We start from the raw sequence: 18,521 nt of genomic DNA, 5'->3' as shown, positions 1-18,521 counted from the left end.
GGGGTTAAAAATGCTCAGTATAGTGCCCTCTGTAATTCAGCTTCAGGAGGGGAGCTCCAGACGCCATCTTTCCCGGGGCTCTCTAGTCCAGGTGCCGGCGCCACCGACAGCGCTACCAGCAATCAACGCTGCCCACCAGGGGAAGGAATATTGAGGTCGCAGGCTCCGCTTCTAAGTTAGGCCGAACTTCTTCTAAACTTGCTGATGTTCTTAAAGTTGGTTTCTTTGTTGTTTGAGCTCTAATTTTCTTCATAGTTGTCTTTAGTTACTTGTTAAATCACAGTTTAATACTTTTGATGTAGCTTAAAGTCACTTCAAAATGGGCTTTTATGCAAATCTGCCGGGAGAGATGTTCCAACATGTGTCTCTCCTACGCCATCACCCCACACCCTCCCAGACCAGCCAGTCTCAACCTATTTTTGGCGATGACTTCCTTAGGACTCTGCTCAAAGTTTATGGGCCCCCTTCCCCATGAAGCAGTCAAGTTCAGTAGGCTTCTTCCACACTTCTCTCCTACCAACTACATAAATAAAAATACTTTATGATTTTAGTCCGTGGCCCCCTGCAAAATGTGCTGTGGCCCCCAGGAGGGCAGCATGGCCCCCGTTGGGAATGGCTGCTCTAGTCCTTTCTTAGAGACATGTCAGTGACTCTGCTTCTACCTTTCTCTCAGGCAATATATTCCAGGTAACTCAACCGTTGATGGACAAAAATGAGCACCCTAGTATAGCTGCGAAATCTCTATCCACCCCCCCTCCCCAAATCCTAAAGTACATCCTCCAATTTTATCTAATTTGAGGAAAGATTTTCTGCACCCTACCCTCTCCTCACCTCTCATTTTTGTATACCTCAATCAGGTCCCTTAACTATTGTACTTTAACAAGACATAATTGCAGTAGCAACGATGGTGTGTTACACACTTCCTCACCACACTGAATGCATATTGGTGCTGAGGGACTCCCAAGCACTTCTGGTTCAGTAATGGCATGATAAATGGATGGCCCTCTCTGGAAATGTATCATTTTAATAAGAAGTACAAGGGAAGAATTAAATGCAAATTCAACCTTTTTCTCATTTCCATTCATTGAATGCTTTTGTGGCTATGGTTTTTCATTTATGTACTACTGAGCAATTGATAATTTCATTTATTTTCTGGGACAGAAATATTCGTGTAATAAGGAGGCATTTCATCGAAATATATGAGAGGGGGACTTTGGATGACAACAAAAGACTTCATGTGTGAGTAGTTGTTCTTTCACTGATTGAGACACGGAGGATTCTGTCAAGTTGGCATGAGTTACCCCAACAAACTTAGCAAGATAATTGCCTTCAATTTTAATCCTTTTTGTTGCATTTATTGCATTCTTTGTGCCATGAGCACTCACCTTTAGAAATGTTGTATAAGACATTAGTGAGGCCAAATTTGGAGTATTGTGTGTAGTTTTGGTCACCTCACTGCAGGCAAGATATCAATAAGATAGAAAGATTTCAGAGAAGATTTACTTGGATGTGGCCATGACTTTGGGAACTGAGTTACAGGGAAAGGATAAACAAGTTTCAACTGTATTCCTTGGAGCGAAGAAGAATGAAGGGAGATTTGATAAGAGGTATAGAAAATTGTGAGGGTATAGACAGACAGACATGCAAGTAAGCTTTTTTCCACTTAGCTTATGGGTTAAGAGCGAAAGGGGAAAAGTTCAAGGGGAACATTAGGGGGAACGTCTTCACCTAGAGACTGGTGGGAGTGTGGAACGAGCCGCCAGCTGAAGCGGTGAATGCGGGCTCAATTTTAACATTTAAGAAAAATTTGGACAGGTACTTGCTTGGGAGGGGTATGGAAGGTTATGGACTGGGTGCAGTTCAGTGGGACTTGGCAGAATAATAGTTTGGCACAGACAATAAGGGCCGAAGGGCCTGTTTTTCTATGCTGTTCTTAGGTTGTATGTGGTGACAATGGTAATCCCTGGAAGAATGAAGATCAATAAATTCCCCAATCAGTACAACCTGATGACTTCACTATTTCTGATGGCTGTAAGGTAAAACATCATGAGATGGGAATGTGTAAGGAGTTACCCTGTACAGGGCTGTAACAAGATGTGAATGCATCCTTGTACTTACAAGATAAGAGAGACATTGATGGATTGAGAGGCAGGAAGCTAGCAGGGAAAGGATAGCAACAGTTTTAGTCATTGGACAAGTAATGATATGATGATGTTCTAAGCACGTATCCAAGGGTATAAAAAAATCACCATTTTGCTGATAACGGCAGAATGCATTCTCCGACTAACATTGTTAGTCGCAAGTGTTACAATCCGGTAATAAAGAACAAAGAACCCTGATTTCGACTCAGTCTGGTGTTTGTCTCACTCATTCATGAACAAAGCAGACCTAACATGGCTGAGATTGTTTTTGTACATGCACATATATCTACTGATCCTCTAGCCACTGCACTTGTCCCTGCTTTTACTGAGAATTGCTGAACTTTCCATTTTCTTTAAATTGACCCTGTGAAATGTTGGCTGTAAAAGATGATACTTTACAGTGTTTAATTCTACTTTTCCCTTCAATTCTTTATTTACTATTTTTTATTATTGTACTACTTCCTGTTCTATGTGGAGGTTGTCTGGCCTATATAACACACAAAATATGCTTTTTTTCACTGCACACATGACTATAAATAATATTTAATTCAGTTGAATTTTCCAACAGATAACTTTCTGTTTGCATCAGGGCTGGACACTTTTGTCTGCCATTCCAAGGTTTAAGATTCTTTTATTGCTGTGTAATAAAACAGAAAATGTAATAATTACACAAAACCTTCTTGAGTCTTCCATAAGGCAGAGATCAGCCATCAACAGAAATTGCATGGCACCCCTTACAATTAGAGAAAGAGAAGCAAAAGAGAGTGTCTCTCTTCCCCCCCCCCACCCCAACCCCGAGCTTTTGTGTGTCTGTGGATTTGCCTCCAGCGCTCCTGCAGCCTCCACAGCCTCGCACCGCGCAGCCTTCAGTCTGAACCATTATAAATCCGTGCTCCAGATCCAGACATGTGACACGATCAGGAAACCCTTAGCACCTCTCGCATCTTGGTTCCGATGTAGTGCCCCTTTAGCCATTCTCAAGCCAGTCACCAGCAGTTCCCATTGACTATTCTCAACTGATAGACATTTCTCAGATTATATTAAAAAAAAAGTCACCAACGATTTTGACAACACATTGCACAAACAAGGGAGCTGACCGTCCATTTAATGGGTCGGCACCTTTGCTCCAATTGTAGCATCAGCCGAGATCTCCCAGAGGGCAGCCACTTCAATTCCTCTTCCCATTCCCATACTGTCCATGACCCTCTGCATTGCCACATTGAGGCCACATCTAAACAATGCCTTGTATTCCGTCTTGGCACTCTCCAACATCAACATCAATATTTCCTCAACCCCTCCCTTCCCCCTCATTTTCCCTACCCTTTCTGGCCCCACTCCTCCTCCTCCTCTTTCCCCTCCCCATCCTCTCTACTGGCCCACCAACTACACCTTCCTTCCTCTGCCTCCCCACCTCATTCCCTTCCTCCTTTCAGAGTGCATCTTCCTAGTCACTTTCTCCAATTACCTCCAAGATTACTTTTTTCCCTATATTGCTCGCCCTCTTTCTTCCCCACCCTTTTGCCCATATCTTGCTATTCCCAATGAAGGTTTATGTTCTGAAACGTTGACTGTCTATTCCCTTCCACGGATGCTGCCTGATCTGCTGAGTGCTTCCAGCATTTTGGTGTGCTCCAGATTTCCAGCCTCATGTTTACCACGAAATGAATGCATTATTTCTCCCTGTCACAAAAATGCCCTTTGCTCCACTCTTTGTTCTTCTCGCGTTCTCTGCTGCCGGGGCTGAGAAAGAAGGCCTTTTCAAGGTGGACAAAATCACGAGCGACGCAGAAGTGAAGTCCTGCCTTTTCACTAGGGTCAGGAGTCTAAAACTAGAGGACATAAGCTTGACGGGAGGAAAGCTTTAAAAAAAAAAAGGACCTGGGTGCACATTTTTACTGAGGGTGGGTATATAGAATGAGCTCCCAGAGAGGCAAGTATATTTAAAGTATGTATTTAATGTACTTTTAAATAGTAAAACACCTGATATCTGGTGCCTATGACAATTGGTAGAGACCTGATAAGTATATTTTCCAGTTGCTTGAGACTTGCTCTGCCTTGAAGACTGATTTCTCCTCCCTCTTTGCCTTTCCCTTGCAACATGGGTGTTGATATGCAACCACGTTCTGACCTCTGCTAATTTTGCCTGGCCTGCAGGAAAAAGAATCTCAGAGTTATATGTGATGCCGTGTATGTCCATAAATCCAGAATCTAAACTATTCAAAAAGAGCCTGATCAGTAAGTCCATCTTAGAGGAATGAAGAGCGTGACATTGCTCAACACTTTTAGTGATGTCGGACTTCATATAAAACCGCTTAATTTTCAGAGATTGGGCCTTAAAGTCATAGATGATTGATTGATGAGCCAATGTTAAGTTCCTCCATAAGTACTAAATGACTGTCATCTTTTTCTAATCCCTTGTGTATCTCCATCTGCTTGAGGGTTAAGCACTACATGTTTACACCTACCTGGTTCTTTCAGCATGTTAATGGTTCAGTGGGGGTGTGGGGTGAAATTTGTCAAAACAATGACCTACGAAATGGAATCTCTGTTTATGTTGGTCACAAGGCAGGAAGTGGCTGCTGGTGTCACCTGACGCACAAGTGGTGGATTGGCGAGCTAACGGCGAGGCGCACCAATTTTAAACTTATGCATTTTTACCTATTATTTTATTCTTATTTATTTTAATTTTTATTTATTTTCCTCAACTTTTTTTTTCAGTTGCTTGAGACTGCCGGTTGCTGGAATTCTAGATACCAGTGTCTTTACAGCATGTTATATTTGAAAGACATTTAGGCAGGTGACAAGAAAGGTTGAGATGGATCTGGCCGAGCTGAGGTAGCAACTGGGTCAGCATGGACACATTAGGCTGAAGGGCCTGTTTCCATTGCTGTCAAAACTCTCTCATTTGGAGTTACAATGAAGAATTTGTCTATCCACAGATGCCGACAGGCCTGCTGGAATTTTCCAGCACTTTGTTTTCATTTCAGATATTTAGTGTCTCGTTTTTTAAAAATATTTTAGTGTTGATTTTTAAAGACTCATAAATTCAGACAACAATATCCTTGTGTAATAACATACAGTCTATTTTCCTCCTCGCTACGTCTACCCCCCCCCCCACCCCATTGCCCCAATCCAACCAAGAATAAAGTTATATAAATTATACAAATACGATAAAACACAAATACCAGTGAGGTCAATTACTTTTGCGAAAAACTAAAGAAAAAAAAACTGAAAAAGCCCCAGGAACGTGAATGAAAAGAGGGGGAAGGAACAAGAAAATGAGAGTTCATCATCTGTGCCATGTCCCACTTAGATCCTAATCATTTCCCTGCTGGGATGGACTGCTTCATTTCCTTTATTCCAAAGGGGTGAAATTATATCTGTGTGCCTATGTGTTTCATACTCTAACAAAAGTGTCATATTTCCTCCTTACATTGTATATGATTTTCTCCGGGGAATGCAACTCTGCATTTCCTTATTCCAATGTGTAATATTTGGTTGGAAGTCAGTCTTCCACGTGACCGCTATACATTTATTGGCTACTGCCAAGGTGATCTTCACAAGCTGAATTTAGTGTTGATTGTTGACTTTGAAGTCACGAATCCACCCCACCCAGCACATGCTCTGTTCTCGCTGCTGCCATCAGGAAAGAGGTCTAGGTGTCACAAGACTCACACCACCAGGTTCAAGAATAGTGGCTACCTCTCCACCATCAGACTCTTCAATGACAAACTCAGAGACTTATTGAAGAACTCTTTCTTTGCACATTATTCATTACTGAATGTTTGTTTTCTGTATTGCTCAGTCAGTTTGTTTGCACTTTGTTACATTTCTCTCTTTTGTTAACGTATCTTTTCTTGATTTTTTTTGCACTATTGATAAGTAGAAATTCTGCCTGGCCTGCAGGAAAAAAAAATGTGATGTCATGCATGTATCCTGTCAATAAATTTGAACCTTGAATTAATCATGACTACAAGGGAAGCATAAATACGGTGGACAGTCAGGGCAGGAATAGCAAATACCATAGGATGTGTACAAAGTTATGGGAGGGAAGTTTAGGGGAGACATCGGGGTAAGTTTTTTTTTTACATAGAGCTGTAGGTGCCTGGAATGCCTTGCCAGGTGTGGTGGTGGAGGCTAAAGCATTAGGAGCATTTAGAAGACTCTTAGACAGGCACATGGATGAAAGAAAAATAGATGGTTACAGGGTAGGGAGGTTACAGGGTAGTATTTTTTAAGGGATATGTGGGTCGGCACAACATCGAGGGCCAAAAGGCCTGTGCTGTACTATACTGTTCTAACATCTGTCCATGTTGCATTGATGTTTAGAGATGGTTATGAAGTCGCAATTGCCTACTTTCGTTCTGGATACAGTCCTGACGATTACCATTCTGAGGAGGTTAGTGTGGGGTTTTTTTTAAATTTCCTTGCAATTTGGATTGATTTGTCTCTCTGGGCAAACTTGTTGTCACTGGTGAGTGACCTCTTTTATTCATAGTTGGATGACCCCTGCTCTTGAGTTCTTGCACTTGTCCACCAAACATGTCAAGCTGTTGGCAGCTGCTTGTACATGTTTGGCAAGAGCAGAGTCTACTCAGCTGCCTAGGTAAATGCATCACTGTCATTCTGACACATCCAACATTAGTCGAGGGAGGTGGTAGCTTTATTCAAGGACCAAGGAGTATCAGAGCAGCTGCCTTGCAGAGCTGGAGATCCAGGTCCAATCCTGACCTCTGCCGTGTCTTGCGAGGAGTATGCAGGTTTCCTATACATGCTAAGTTTCCTCCCACATACCTGTGATGTCTGCTGAAAATTACCCCCAATGTATAGATGAGTGGTAGATTCTGGCAGAGCTGAGGAGAATGTTGGAGAGTTTATCCTTTCCTGTGTGTCTCCCTCTCTCTGTCCCTCGCCTCGCCCTCTCTCTGTCCCTCGCCTCGCCCTCTCTCTGTCCCTCGCCTCGCCCTCTCTCTGTCCCTCGCCTCGCCCTCTCTCTGTCCCTCGCCTCGCCCTCTCTCTGTCCCTCGCCTCGCCCTCTCTCTGTCCCTCGCCTCGCCCTCTCTCTGTCCCTCGCCTCGCCCTCTCTCTGTCCCTCGCCTCGCCCTCTCTCTGTCCCTCGCCTCGCCCTCTCTCTGTCCCTCGCCTCGCCCTCTCTCTGTCCCTCGCCTCGCCCTCTCTCTGTCCCTCGCCTCCCCCTCTCTCTGTCCCTTGCCTCCCCCTTGGTCTTTTTATAGTGAAGAAATAATTGAGTGTAAAGGTGGATATTTTCTGCCCTTATATCACTAAATCTACCTCCTTAAAACCTCCAAGGGTGGATCCAGCACAGTCAGAGGTGAAGCTCAGTTGCTCCACCTCATCCATAAAGGCACTGCCGCTGTAAGCAGCTGTAAAGGGGTGGGCTGATGACATGGTGTTGACGCTGTCAGCGCGCGACCCAGAGGCCACCACCAGGGTGATTGGTGCTGGGGTTGGGGCTCCCTCCTGCCACACGGAAATGTCCTTTTCCCGTTCCTCCTCTGCCCCTCGCTCCTTCACTGAGCCAGGCTGGAAGAAGGCAGACAAGGGCGCAGTTGAGCCACTTTTGTTTTAATGCGGAATCGATGGTTGTCTTCGATACCCATAATCCCTTATGCAGCTGCATTTCCCAGAGTGGTTCCAGCTACATGAGAGATTTATGGGTAACGAAGACGGCCAATGCTCAGTGCGTATTTTTGACCTCCCGGTAATGGACGGTGCTAATGCACCACTCGCCCCACCTCCTTCAGCTCCGGAGGATGGCTCCCAATGTTGCTTTTCATAAAATCAACACTGGATCATCCATATAGGCCTTCTCCATAAAATGGAAGTCTACCTTTTTTCCCCCTCAGTGAGTCGGCTTCAATGTGGCCTTGCTCCATAAAAAGGATTTTCTCTTTTTTTTCTCTCTCTCTTCCCCACCTTCCTTCAGATCTGTCACAGAGCCAGCCCCTCCCTCAATCAATTCTCACCTTTCCTCTTATCATATCCAATTACCTGTTAGTCTGTGCTTGCCCCCTGCCCTCTTTCCATTTCACAGCCTTTTAATTCAGGTACCTTGGGCCCAAAACCTCGGTTATATGTCTTCACTTCTTATGGATGCTATGAGACCTGCTGGGTTCCTTCAGCATTTCTATACTTTCATTTAGAGTAAAAAGTAAAACAGGATTAATGTAGAACTGGTGGCTGATGGCAGGCATACGCTTAGTTGGCTGAGGGGCTTGTCTCTGTGAATTTTAAAGCAGAGATACAGCTCGTTAATAGGCACTTTCTGCCCACAAGCCTGTACTGCCCATGTGACCAATTTATTTTCAAAATATAAACCTTATTCACAATAAAATTCACAACAGAATTAATTACGAAAGAAAATAGTGCAAAATTCTATCGGATCCTTAGTGACACATTCATACATTTCATTACTGTACATTCATTCTCTAATTAGTATGTGGCACCATTGCCAACACTATGGTCCCTTGTAGTTTCTCCATCACCCCGCCCCCCCCCCCCCCCCCCCCCAATGTGTTGTTTGTGGAGCTTCCTAATCCCACGCGTCTTTGAAATATGGGAGGAAAGACAAAGAGAACATGCAAACTCCTCACAGACAGTGCCGGATTCAAACCTGAGCTGCTGGAACAACGAGTGTAATAATAACTGAGCCCTCCTTGTGTCTCCTGCATATCGTTTATTTCCAACTTTTTTCCTGAGCAATTTTGAAACCTGCGGAGCTGCACGTGTTCCCGTCTGATATGAAAGCAGTATTCTCATTCTCTCTCTCTCTTTCTTTCCACCCCCACCCCCACTCTAAAAGGCACTTTTACATAGCTGCTAAGAAGCAGAAAATTTCCGGAAAGTTTCTGCTCCACTAGCAGTATAAAAATGTCCTGACTGAATTTATGTGACTTCTCCTTAGTATGTGTGAAGTGTATCACACCAACATGGTCATTACAGTATGACCGTGAAGAAGACCTTTTTGCAGACTTTCTGTCTCTGTTTTCAAGATGGTGTCTGGACCAAGGTTCACAAGAGATGAGACACAATGAACTGACACCATAGAACAGTACGAAAATGTAAATTTGCAATATTTCCTAATTGTATGACATGCAAGTAGCCAAGTATTATCACAGCATAGAGTCAAATAACTAATGTGGATAGTTCAAAGTGAAACAAGAAAGTCTTCAGATTGCAATAAACACGCAGAACTGCTGGAGGAACTCAACCGGTCTCACAGCATTCGTAGGAGGTAAAGATATATTACCCTGATTTCCGGCCTGAGCCTTTCTTTAAGGAATAAACAAAGATATGTAAAACTACAAAGAGAGGAAGCTTGAGCACACAAGAGGATGCCTGAAGAAATTATACGATAGATTATGTAATTTGGGATGAGGTTTCATCATTAACACCAGCAAATGGTCCCAGCTGGAGAATCTGATCAAGAAAGGAACAAAAAAAGAGACTATTTATTCCTTTATGTACTTGGGACTTCATTATAGATCTGGACTTGTAAGACAAGTTATAAGAGTCAGTGCTGGCAGGCTGACACGTGAGAGAGAAGGAAGGCGGCAGGAGGAATAAGGCTCCTTTAACATTGACAGGCAGTTTCCTTCTGTACTTTGTGAAGCATTTAATAAGTAATTTTACATAATCGTTGTGTAATCACAATAAAGTAGGTGTATTGTGAATCCGCAGGGGTCATCTTCTGCATCCGGGGCTCCCGTTGTTGCCTTTTCTACGTCGGAGAGACTGGACGTGGATTGGGAGATTGTTTCTTTGAGCACCTTGGCTCTGTCCGCAACAATAGAACCATAAAACATTACAACTCAGAAAACAAGCCTCCTAGTCTGTGCCAAATTATTATTCTGCTTTGTCCCACTGACTTGCACCCAGTTAGAACCCTCCCATCCATGTAGCTGTTCAAATTTTTCTTGTATATTAAAATTGAGTCCACATTCACCAATTAAACTGGCAGCTCGTTCCAGACTCCCACTACTCTCTATGGGAAGAAGTTCTTCTTAATGTTCCCTTAAACCTTTCCCCTTTCATCCTTAACCCATGCACCCCCCCAACCGGGTTCATATCTCACCTAACCTCACTGGAAAAAAGCCTAGATGTACATATTCTATCTATACCCCTCATATTTTTGTATGCCTCTATCAAATCCTTCTACAGTCCAGGGAATAAAGTCATTCTCTTAGAACCAGTTGTCATCCTAAATGCCTGCATTTGGCCCTCTGAACCTTTCCTAACAATGTTCTGTCTATTTGGCTGGATGCCTTATTGCCCAGGAATGAGAGATCCTTATCCTTTGTGGGAAGGACTTCACTGCAAGAAAGAAGCTCATTCACCACCTTCTCGAGGGCGGCTAGAGATGAGGAGCACTCAACTAGTTAACTGAATACAGCACTGTATAGGTTTTATGAATATATAGATCTGCATTCATATATTCATAGGCATGTTGCTCCATAGTTCTGACTGTGCATTAGTAAGCTTCATGTTTGAACCAAACCCAGGGTATTATAAACTAGCTAAACTAGGGGCACATGCAAAACGTTGCTCGGCAACTCCAGCCACTTTCAAAGCCTTGCATGCTCTACAGGCTTCTAATCTCTCACTGGAACCTGCCCACTGTCAACAGGAGTGATTCTGATCCTTATCAGCTTCAGAACCTGGATTCACCTCAAAATATTTTACAATGAATGAAGGATTTTGAACTGGGGTCACTGTTGTAAAGAAGGAAATGCAGTGGCCAAGGTGTGTGTGCAGGAAGATCTCACACACAGCAATAGCGACTAGAGAATGAAACTATGTATTGTAAAAAAAAAAGTTTGAGGAGAGAGAGGCATCAGTGGAAGTGGGGAGAAAGAGAGATCAAGGTGCTGAGATTGGCCGAGCATCTGATCGTGTGGAATGGCGCAGGAGGTTTGAAGTCAAATGGCCAACTTCTGCTCCTCTTTTGTGTTTCAATGTCTAATCTCAGGTCAAGACATCAGAATAGTGGCATTCTGAATCACAGGCTGTTACAGCACAGAGGCCAGCCCTTTGAACAGGCAGGTTCATGATTAACATTGCACCATTAAGCCACATTAAGCCTGTGACCTTTAGTGATTCAAGCGCCTGACTAGACACAGGCTGCCTGCACCACCTCCTCAAGCAGCACAATTTCAGAAAACCAGTGATTCTGTGTGGAAAAATAAATCTGCAGCAGACCCCTGGTTAAACCCCCCCTCACCTTAAACCTGTATCCTCTTGTCTTGGACACCCCACCATGGGAACCAGCTGTGAAATCATCCAATATGAAACAGGAACAACACCTTGTATTCCACCTGGGGATTCTCCAACCAGATGGCATCAACATTGATTTCTCCAGTTTCCGTTGAATCCATCTCCCGAACCTGTTCCCTTCCCTATCCCTCTGTCGCTACCTCCTCACACTCTTCCCTCTCCCCCATCACTTCTCAGCTTTTTTATCTTCAACCCTCCCACCTGTATCAAACTAGAACCATAGAACATTACAGCACAGAAACAGATCCCTTCGGCCCTTCTAGTGTGGGCCGAACTATTTTTCTGCATAGTCTCACTGACCTGCACCCAGTCCATAGCCTTCCATACCTCTCCCATCCATGTACCTGTCCAAATTCTTCTTAAATGTTAAAATTGAGCCCACATTCACCACTTGAGCTGGCAGCTCATTCCACACTCCCACCAATCTCCTTGTGAAGAGGTTCTCCCACAAGTTCCTCCTGAACTTTTTCCCTTTCACCCTTAACCCATGTCCTCTTGATTTGTATTTCACCTACCCTCAGTGGAACAAGCCTATTTACATTTACTCTGTCTATCCCCCTCATAATTTTAAATACCTCTATCAAATCTCCCCTCATTCTTCTAAGCTCCAGGGAATGAAGTCCTAACCTATTTAATGTTTCCCTGTAACTCAGCTCCTGAAATCCAGGCAACATCCTAGTAAATCTTCTCTGCACTCTTTCTCTCATATTAATATCTTTCCTGTAGTTGGGTGACCAAAACTGTACACAATATTCCAAATTTGGTGTCACCAATGTCTTGTACATCCTCACCATAACATCCCAACTCCTATACTCAATCAATGCTTTGATTTATGAAGACCAATATCCCAAAAGCTCTCTTGACAACCCTATTCACCTGTGACACCACTTTCAGGGGATTATATCTCTGTATTCCTAGATCCCTCTGTTTTACTGCACTCCTCAGTGCCCTACCATTTACTGTCCTTTCTAGGTTTGTCCTTCCAAAATGCAACACTTCACACTTGTCTGTATTAAATTCCATCTGCCATTTTTCCAGCTGGTCCAGATTCCTCCGCAAACTTTGTAAACCTTTTCTGTCCACAACGCCTCTAATCTTAGTGTCATCTGCAAACTTTCTGATCCAGATATAGATGATAAACAACAATGGACCCAGCACTGATCCCGGAGGCATAACGCTACTCATAGGCCTCCAATCTGAGAAGCAATCATCCACCACTACTCCCTGGTTTCTCCCATCCAGACATTGTCCATTCCAGTTTACTACTTCACCATGAATACCTAGCACCTGAACCTTCCTGACTAACCTCCCATGTGGGGCCTTGACAAAGGTCCATGTAGACAACATCCACAGTCTTTCCTTCAATGACAGGGATCTCCAGTGGCCAAACATTTCAAATCTGTGCCCCACCCCCATGCTGATGACTGTCCATGGCCTTCTGCATGGCCAAACCGAGGCCACCCAATTCTCACCTTTCCTCTATCATATACAATTCACACCTTTTGTTGGTTTGGATTCCTCCCCCTACCATTGTTCAGTCTTTATTCTGTTCTTTACTCACACGTTGAAGAAGGTCCCAGGCCCGAAACGTTGATTACATGTCTTTCCCTCCTATGGAAGCTGCGAGACTGGCCGAGCTCCTCCAGCATTTCCATGTGTTTTTACTACAATCGCAGCATCTGCAGATTTTCTCATTTTTCCCTGAAGCAACACCTAATCTTCCATCTGTGCACTCTCCGACCAGATGGCATTAACATCGACTTCTCCGGTTTTTATTCTGCCACATCTCCATCTCTCTCTCTTTCCTCATCCTTCTGTCTCCTTTCCTCCAGCTCATCATCTCCTTCTTTCTCCATTTAGACAGTTATCCCCTCCCCCCCCATCACTTCTCAGCTTTTTTTTCCCTCTTGTGCCCTCACACCCATATCAGAATCCAGTTTATTTTCATGATCATACATCATGAAATGTGTTGTTTTTGCTACTGCAGTATTGTGCATTACAGGTGGAAAATCGCTATATGTTGCAATTCCTAAATACAAAATTTTTTAAAAAACCATTAGTGCATAAAATAGAAAAGTGAGCTCGTGTCTATTGTTTCATTGTCCGTTCAAAAATCTGATGGCGGAGGGGAAGAAGCTGTTTTTGTACCATTGAGTGTGTGTCTTCAGTCTCCTGTACTTCCTTTTTTAAAATTTTAAATTTAGACATCCAGCATGCCATTTCAGCCCACAAGTCCATGCTGCCAAATTTATACCCAATTAACCTATACCCCTGGTACATTTTGAACGGTATCCCTGTGGAAAACCCACACAGAAACGGGGAGAATGTACAAACTTCTTACAGACAGTGCAGGATTCAAACCCCGGTCCCGATTGCAGGCATTGTAAAGATGTTGCACTAACTGCTTTGCCAACTGAGCTGTCCCTTCCTGTTGGTAGCAGTGAGAAAAATGCATGCCCTGGGTGATAAAGGTCCTTGATGATAGAGTCATCACCTCTTCCACCTATGACCTCTTGCCTGTGTAACTGTGCTTCCCCCCCCCCCCCCCCCACCCCAAACATTTAATTCAGGCACCCATCACCTGCTTTTTGCTCACACCTTGACAAGGGGCTCAGGCCCGAAACTTGGTTATGTATTTTTATCTTTATAATATTTAAAAAATGATGAGGGACCAACTGAGTTTCTCCAGCATTTTTTGTGTCTACAGACTTTCTTGTTCAACAGTTCTTTTCTTATCTTTAAGACATGTAGTGTGTCTCCTTTCATTGCAAATACATTTTCCTGCTGGTTCAGAAAAGAACAAGGAATGAATTTTGAAATATGTGTGGGTTTTTTTCTCAGCTGCAGGCAGAACTTTTTCAGGTGGCTCTGCTGGGACCTGTAGTTTCTGCAAAGCTTGTATTTTTACCCTCTCCCATTATACTGTCAACATTTCCAATATAAATAACACTCGGATATTGTGTCTGCAGTCATTTTATTGCACAAAATATAATTGTTTCTTTGAAGGTCCCTGTTACCTTCACCTTTAAGATAATTGATGATGATTTCTTTTAAAAACCTGCCAGTGTGGAAGATCATTTAAAGCTACCTTCCAAAAGGGTTTGGATAACTACTTGAGATTGAAGAGCGAAAACTGTCATAAACAATCTCCTTGGTTCCTTTGAATCATGGGAATGCTTGCAGGTTCTGTTAAACTTTTTGCAGGTCTGGAGCTTTGAATCATTTGATGAAATCAAATCTGTGGACGATGGAACAGATCTAGTGGCCCACCTCCTGAGAGAAAAGCTCAACTTTTATTTCTGTAGCGCCATTCTCATACCTTTATGGACATCACAAAGTGCTTTGCAATCAACAGAATGTGTTGCTGTAGGATGTAAAAGATACATGGCATACATAAGCCAATAAGATTAAGATTGGGTTTAGAATGTAAGATCAGGGTGGCAATGTTTGCAATATTAGTTTAGCTGCAATTTGAACACAGTTCAAGAGTTCTGGTTAGTACATAACAGGCTTGTGATTGCAATAGAGAATATTTTTTAGAAGATTATCCAAGGGCGGAAAATTATAGTAATGAGATAAATATTACAAGGGTGTCACCGGGACTTGAACTGAGTGACAGGGAAATGTTAGGCAGGTTCAGACTTTATTCCCTGGAGCATAGAAGAATGAGGGGCTACTTGATAGAAGTATACAAAATTATGATGGGTATAGATAGAGTAAATGCAAGCAGGCTTTTTCCCTGCTGAGGTTACGCAAGACTCAAATCAGAGGTCATGGGTGAAGGGTGAAAGGGGAGAAGTTCAAGGGAAACATTGGGAATTTCACACTGAGAATAGTGGAAGTGTGGAACGAGTTGCCAGCTGAAGTGGTAAATGTAGGCTCAATGTTAACATTTCAGAAAAATTTGGACTGGTACCTAGATGGGAGGGGTGTGAAGGGCTAATGACTGGGTAACAGATTGGTGGGATTTGGCAGAATAATAATTCAAGACAGACTGGAAAGGCCAATTTTTGTGGTTTTGTTTTGAAAAGAGGAGGCTGAGGGGAGACTCGAATAAAGTGTGGACAGTGATTTGATCTAAAATTAATTACTTAATTCGGAGGGACCTGTTGCTGTTACAGGGATGAAAATCTGAAGGGCTTCAAGCTAAAGTCACAAGATAAAGCCTTCATAGAAGGATTAGAGGAAATGATTTGTTATACAGAGGGTAATGAGGGTCTGGAATTACTGGCAAAGGTGGTGTCAACAAAAGCCCCTTCCACATTTAAACTCTACTTCTGTAATGTGCAGGGCTGCAGACCCAGTCCGGGAAACTGAGATTAACCCGCCAACCTCTCTCATGGCCAGTGAGGGCCGAAAGACCACCTCTATCATTAATTTTATTTTGATTGAGGGGGAATCTTTTTATTCCAGGATGCTTGAAATGATACATTGCCGTGGTGCCTCGCCTGTTCGAACCTCTGAGAATTGTATAAAATTGTGATCTTGTGAAAAATAGAACCCACCCACCCCCCCACCCCAGTGGCCAGGATCTGCATTTGCATAATATTTTCAGTGGACAGTGGCAAAATTGAAATGGAAATGTCTAATTGTTTAAAAAGATTAGTAGGAAATGGTAATTGAGAACATAGAGTTCAAGACTGATGTATTTAACATTACCTAATCTATCCCTTTAATTTTTCCTTAGTGTTGGGCTGCACGATTGTTGATTGAACGTTCATTAGCCATAAAGTGCCCAAATATTGGTACCCACCTTGTGGGAACCAAGAAGGTACAACAGGAACTGGTGCATAGTGGTGTCCTTGAGAACTACCTCCCAGAGTACCCGAAGGCTGTCGAACGAATCCGAGCGACTTTTGCAGGCCTGTACAGTATTGATGAGGTATAAAAATGTTGTTTGTACCTGTACCTCTTTCCTGATGGCACAGCGAGAACAGAGCGTGTACTGGGTGATGTGGATCCTTGATGATGCTGCTCTTCGATGCCAGCATTCCCTGTAGATGTTCTCGATGGTGGGGAGTGTTTTGGCTGTGATGTACCGGGTTGTGTCCTTAGTCCTGATAAGAATTTTGACTCAAAACATTCACTGTTCTTTTTCTCCAGAAGTGAGCATTGAGTGGCAGACAGCGATATAGAAAAATGGTGTATAATCAAAGAAAACAAGGAATGCAGTCACCAGGAAGTATCCATTCCTGCAGGAATTGCTTCACGTGGCCTATACAGGGTGGGGTGGTGGCATTTTGCATCTCCCTCAGATTTTGAACAGCTGGCTATAGAAAGATGAGCTGACCTAATAGAGGTACATACAATTACATGACCTTGGATAGGGTGGATAGACCACCTTTTTCCTGGGGTGACAATTGCAAATACCAGAGGACGTCTGTTTAAGACAAGTGGAGGAAATGTTATGGGAGATGTCAGAGGTCAGGATTTTGTTAACACAGAGAGTGATGGTTGCTTCAATGTATTGGATGTTGGTACAATGGGGATATTCAAAAAAATCATAGATGGGCACATGGATGTTAGAAAAATAGAGGGTTATGGGTGCGAGGTAGGGAGTAATTAGACTATTGTGGATTAACTTTACAAAGTCAGCACAACATCATGGGCTAAATGGCCTGTTCAAATCATTGAACATTGAGGCACAGAAACAGGCCATTTGGCCCTTCTTGTCTGTGCCAAACTATTATTCTGCCTAGTCTCACTGACCTCCACCCAGTCCATAATCCCTCCAATACCCCACCCCCCCAAAAAAATCCATGCACCTGTCCAAATGTTTCTTAACTGTTAAAATTAAGCCGGTATTCACCACTTCAGCTGGCAGCTGGTTCCATACTCTCACCACTCTCTGTGTGGAAAAAAAAATTCCCCCAAAAGTTCTTTCAACCTTAACCCAAGCCCTCTGGTTTCCAAAGGAGGTATAAAGATATATTACTGATGTTTTGTGCCTGAGTCCCTTTTCAAGATATGAATTTAAAAAAAGACAAGCATCTGAATTAAAGGCTGGGGAAAGAAAGGGGGAAGAACGGGAGGGAGAGGAGTCCAGACCAACACAGAAAATTGGGTATGATAAGAGGAAAGGTGAGAATTGATTGTTGGCTCTGTGAAAGGAGAAGGAGGGAAAAGGGAAGAGTGAGATGGAGCTAGAGGAGACAGGGGAAGATGGGTTTTCAAAGCAAACTGGAGAAGTCGATGTTAATGCCATCTAGTTGAAGGGGGCCTCCAACCAGCATGAAAGCTTCAATTGATATTCATGCTGAACAGCTTTTGTGATGCAGAGAGTTTTCCAGATTACTTCTGTCTTTCAAGTGGGGAAAGATATACTTCCTGACATTGCCACAGGATATATTTCCTTTTATAATTTAAATTTAAAAAAAAATATTTAATTTAGACCTACAGCAGGTAACAGGCCATTTTGGCCCATAAGTCTGTGCCGCCCAATTTACACCGAATTAACCTTCACCACCCCCCCCCCCATATGTTTTTGAATGGTGGGAGGAAACTGAAACCCCTGGGGGAAAACCCACACAGACACGGGCAGAATGTACAAACTCCTTACAGCATGGGATTTGAACCCCTGCCCCGATCGCTGGCTCTGTAGAGTCATTGTGCTAACTGCTATGCCAACCGTGCCGCCTTCGATTATGTTTTATGGAGTTCCCGCTCCCCCTCCCTCTATCCCACATTTCCCTTTAGGAAAATCAAAAGACTGCAGATTCTGGAAATCTGAAACAAACAGCAAATGCTGGACAAACTGGAGCTCATGCAGCCTCTGTGGAGGGAGAAACAGTTAACATTTTGTCTCTGAGATTCTTATTCATAACTATTTCACTTTTCATGGATGCTGCCTTATGAACAAGTTTAACAGCATTTTCTTTTTTTAGCTACAAGTCCTGTCATTGTCTTGAACAAATTGGTTCGATCGCCCCTTCAGGAATCCTATTAAGTGGTATAGCTTCATAATAGCCTGCAGCCACTAATTCCAGATAAATTCCACTTTTCCATATTTCAGATTTATCACCAGAGAATATACATACAAACTTGAGATTTTTCTACAGGTGAAGCAGAATCACCACTTATTGGCAG

General features: G+C 43.2%; 2 protein-coding genes across 5 annotated transcripts in view; one reads left to right on the top strand and one right to left on the bottom strand.

Annotated features, from left to right (window-relative positions):
* gss (glutathione synthetase) overlaps window positions 1-18,521 on the top strand; it is a 59,523-nt gene that overhangs the window by 29,714 nt on the left and 11,288 nt on the right. For all 3 annotated transcript variants that reach the window (XM_069884319.1, XM_069884316.1, XM_069884317.1), the window contains 3 exons: window positions 1,162-1,239; window positions 6,471-6,540; window positions 16,123-16,317. In XM_069884319.1, the coding sequence (XP_069740420.1) occupies window positions 1,162-1,239; window positions 6,471-6,540; window positions 16,123-16,317 (343 nt within the window). The remainder of the gene's footprint in view (window positions 1-1,161; window positions 1,240-6,470; window positions 6,541-16,122; window positions 16,318-18,521) is intronic.
* LOC138735831 (uncharacterized) overlaps window positions 4,128-18,521 on the bottom strand; it is a 34,139-nt gene continuing 19,745 nt past the window's right edge. The window contains exon 3 of one of the 2 annotated variants that reach the window (XM_069884320.1): window positions 4,128-4,289. In XM_069884320.1, the coding sequence (XP_069740421.1) occupies window positions 4,136-4,289 (154 nt within the window). In that variant the 3' untranslated portion in view covers window positions 4,128-4,135. Of the gene's footprint in view, window positions 4,290-5,973; window positions 6,042-18,521 lie in introns of those variants that run through there. The other variant, XM_069884321.1, reaches the window with a different exon arrangement.

This window comes from Narcine bancroftii, chromosome 6 (assembly GCF_036971445.1).
Source record: "Narcine bancroftii isolate sNarBan1 chromosome 6, sNarBan1.hap1, whole genome shotgun sequence".
NCBI classification, from domain to species: Eukaryota; Metazoa; Chordata; class Chondrichthyes; order Torpediniformes; family Narcinidae; genus Narcine; species Narcine bancroftii.
Note: the sequence above shows the minus strand (reverse complement) of the source record. Positions and strands in the feature narration are given on the sequence as shown.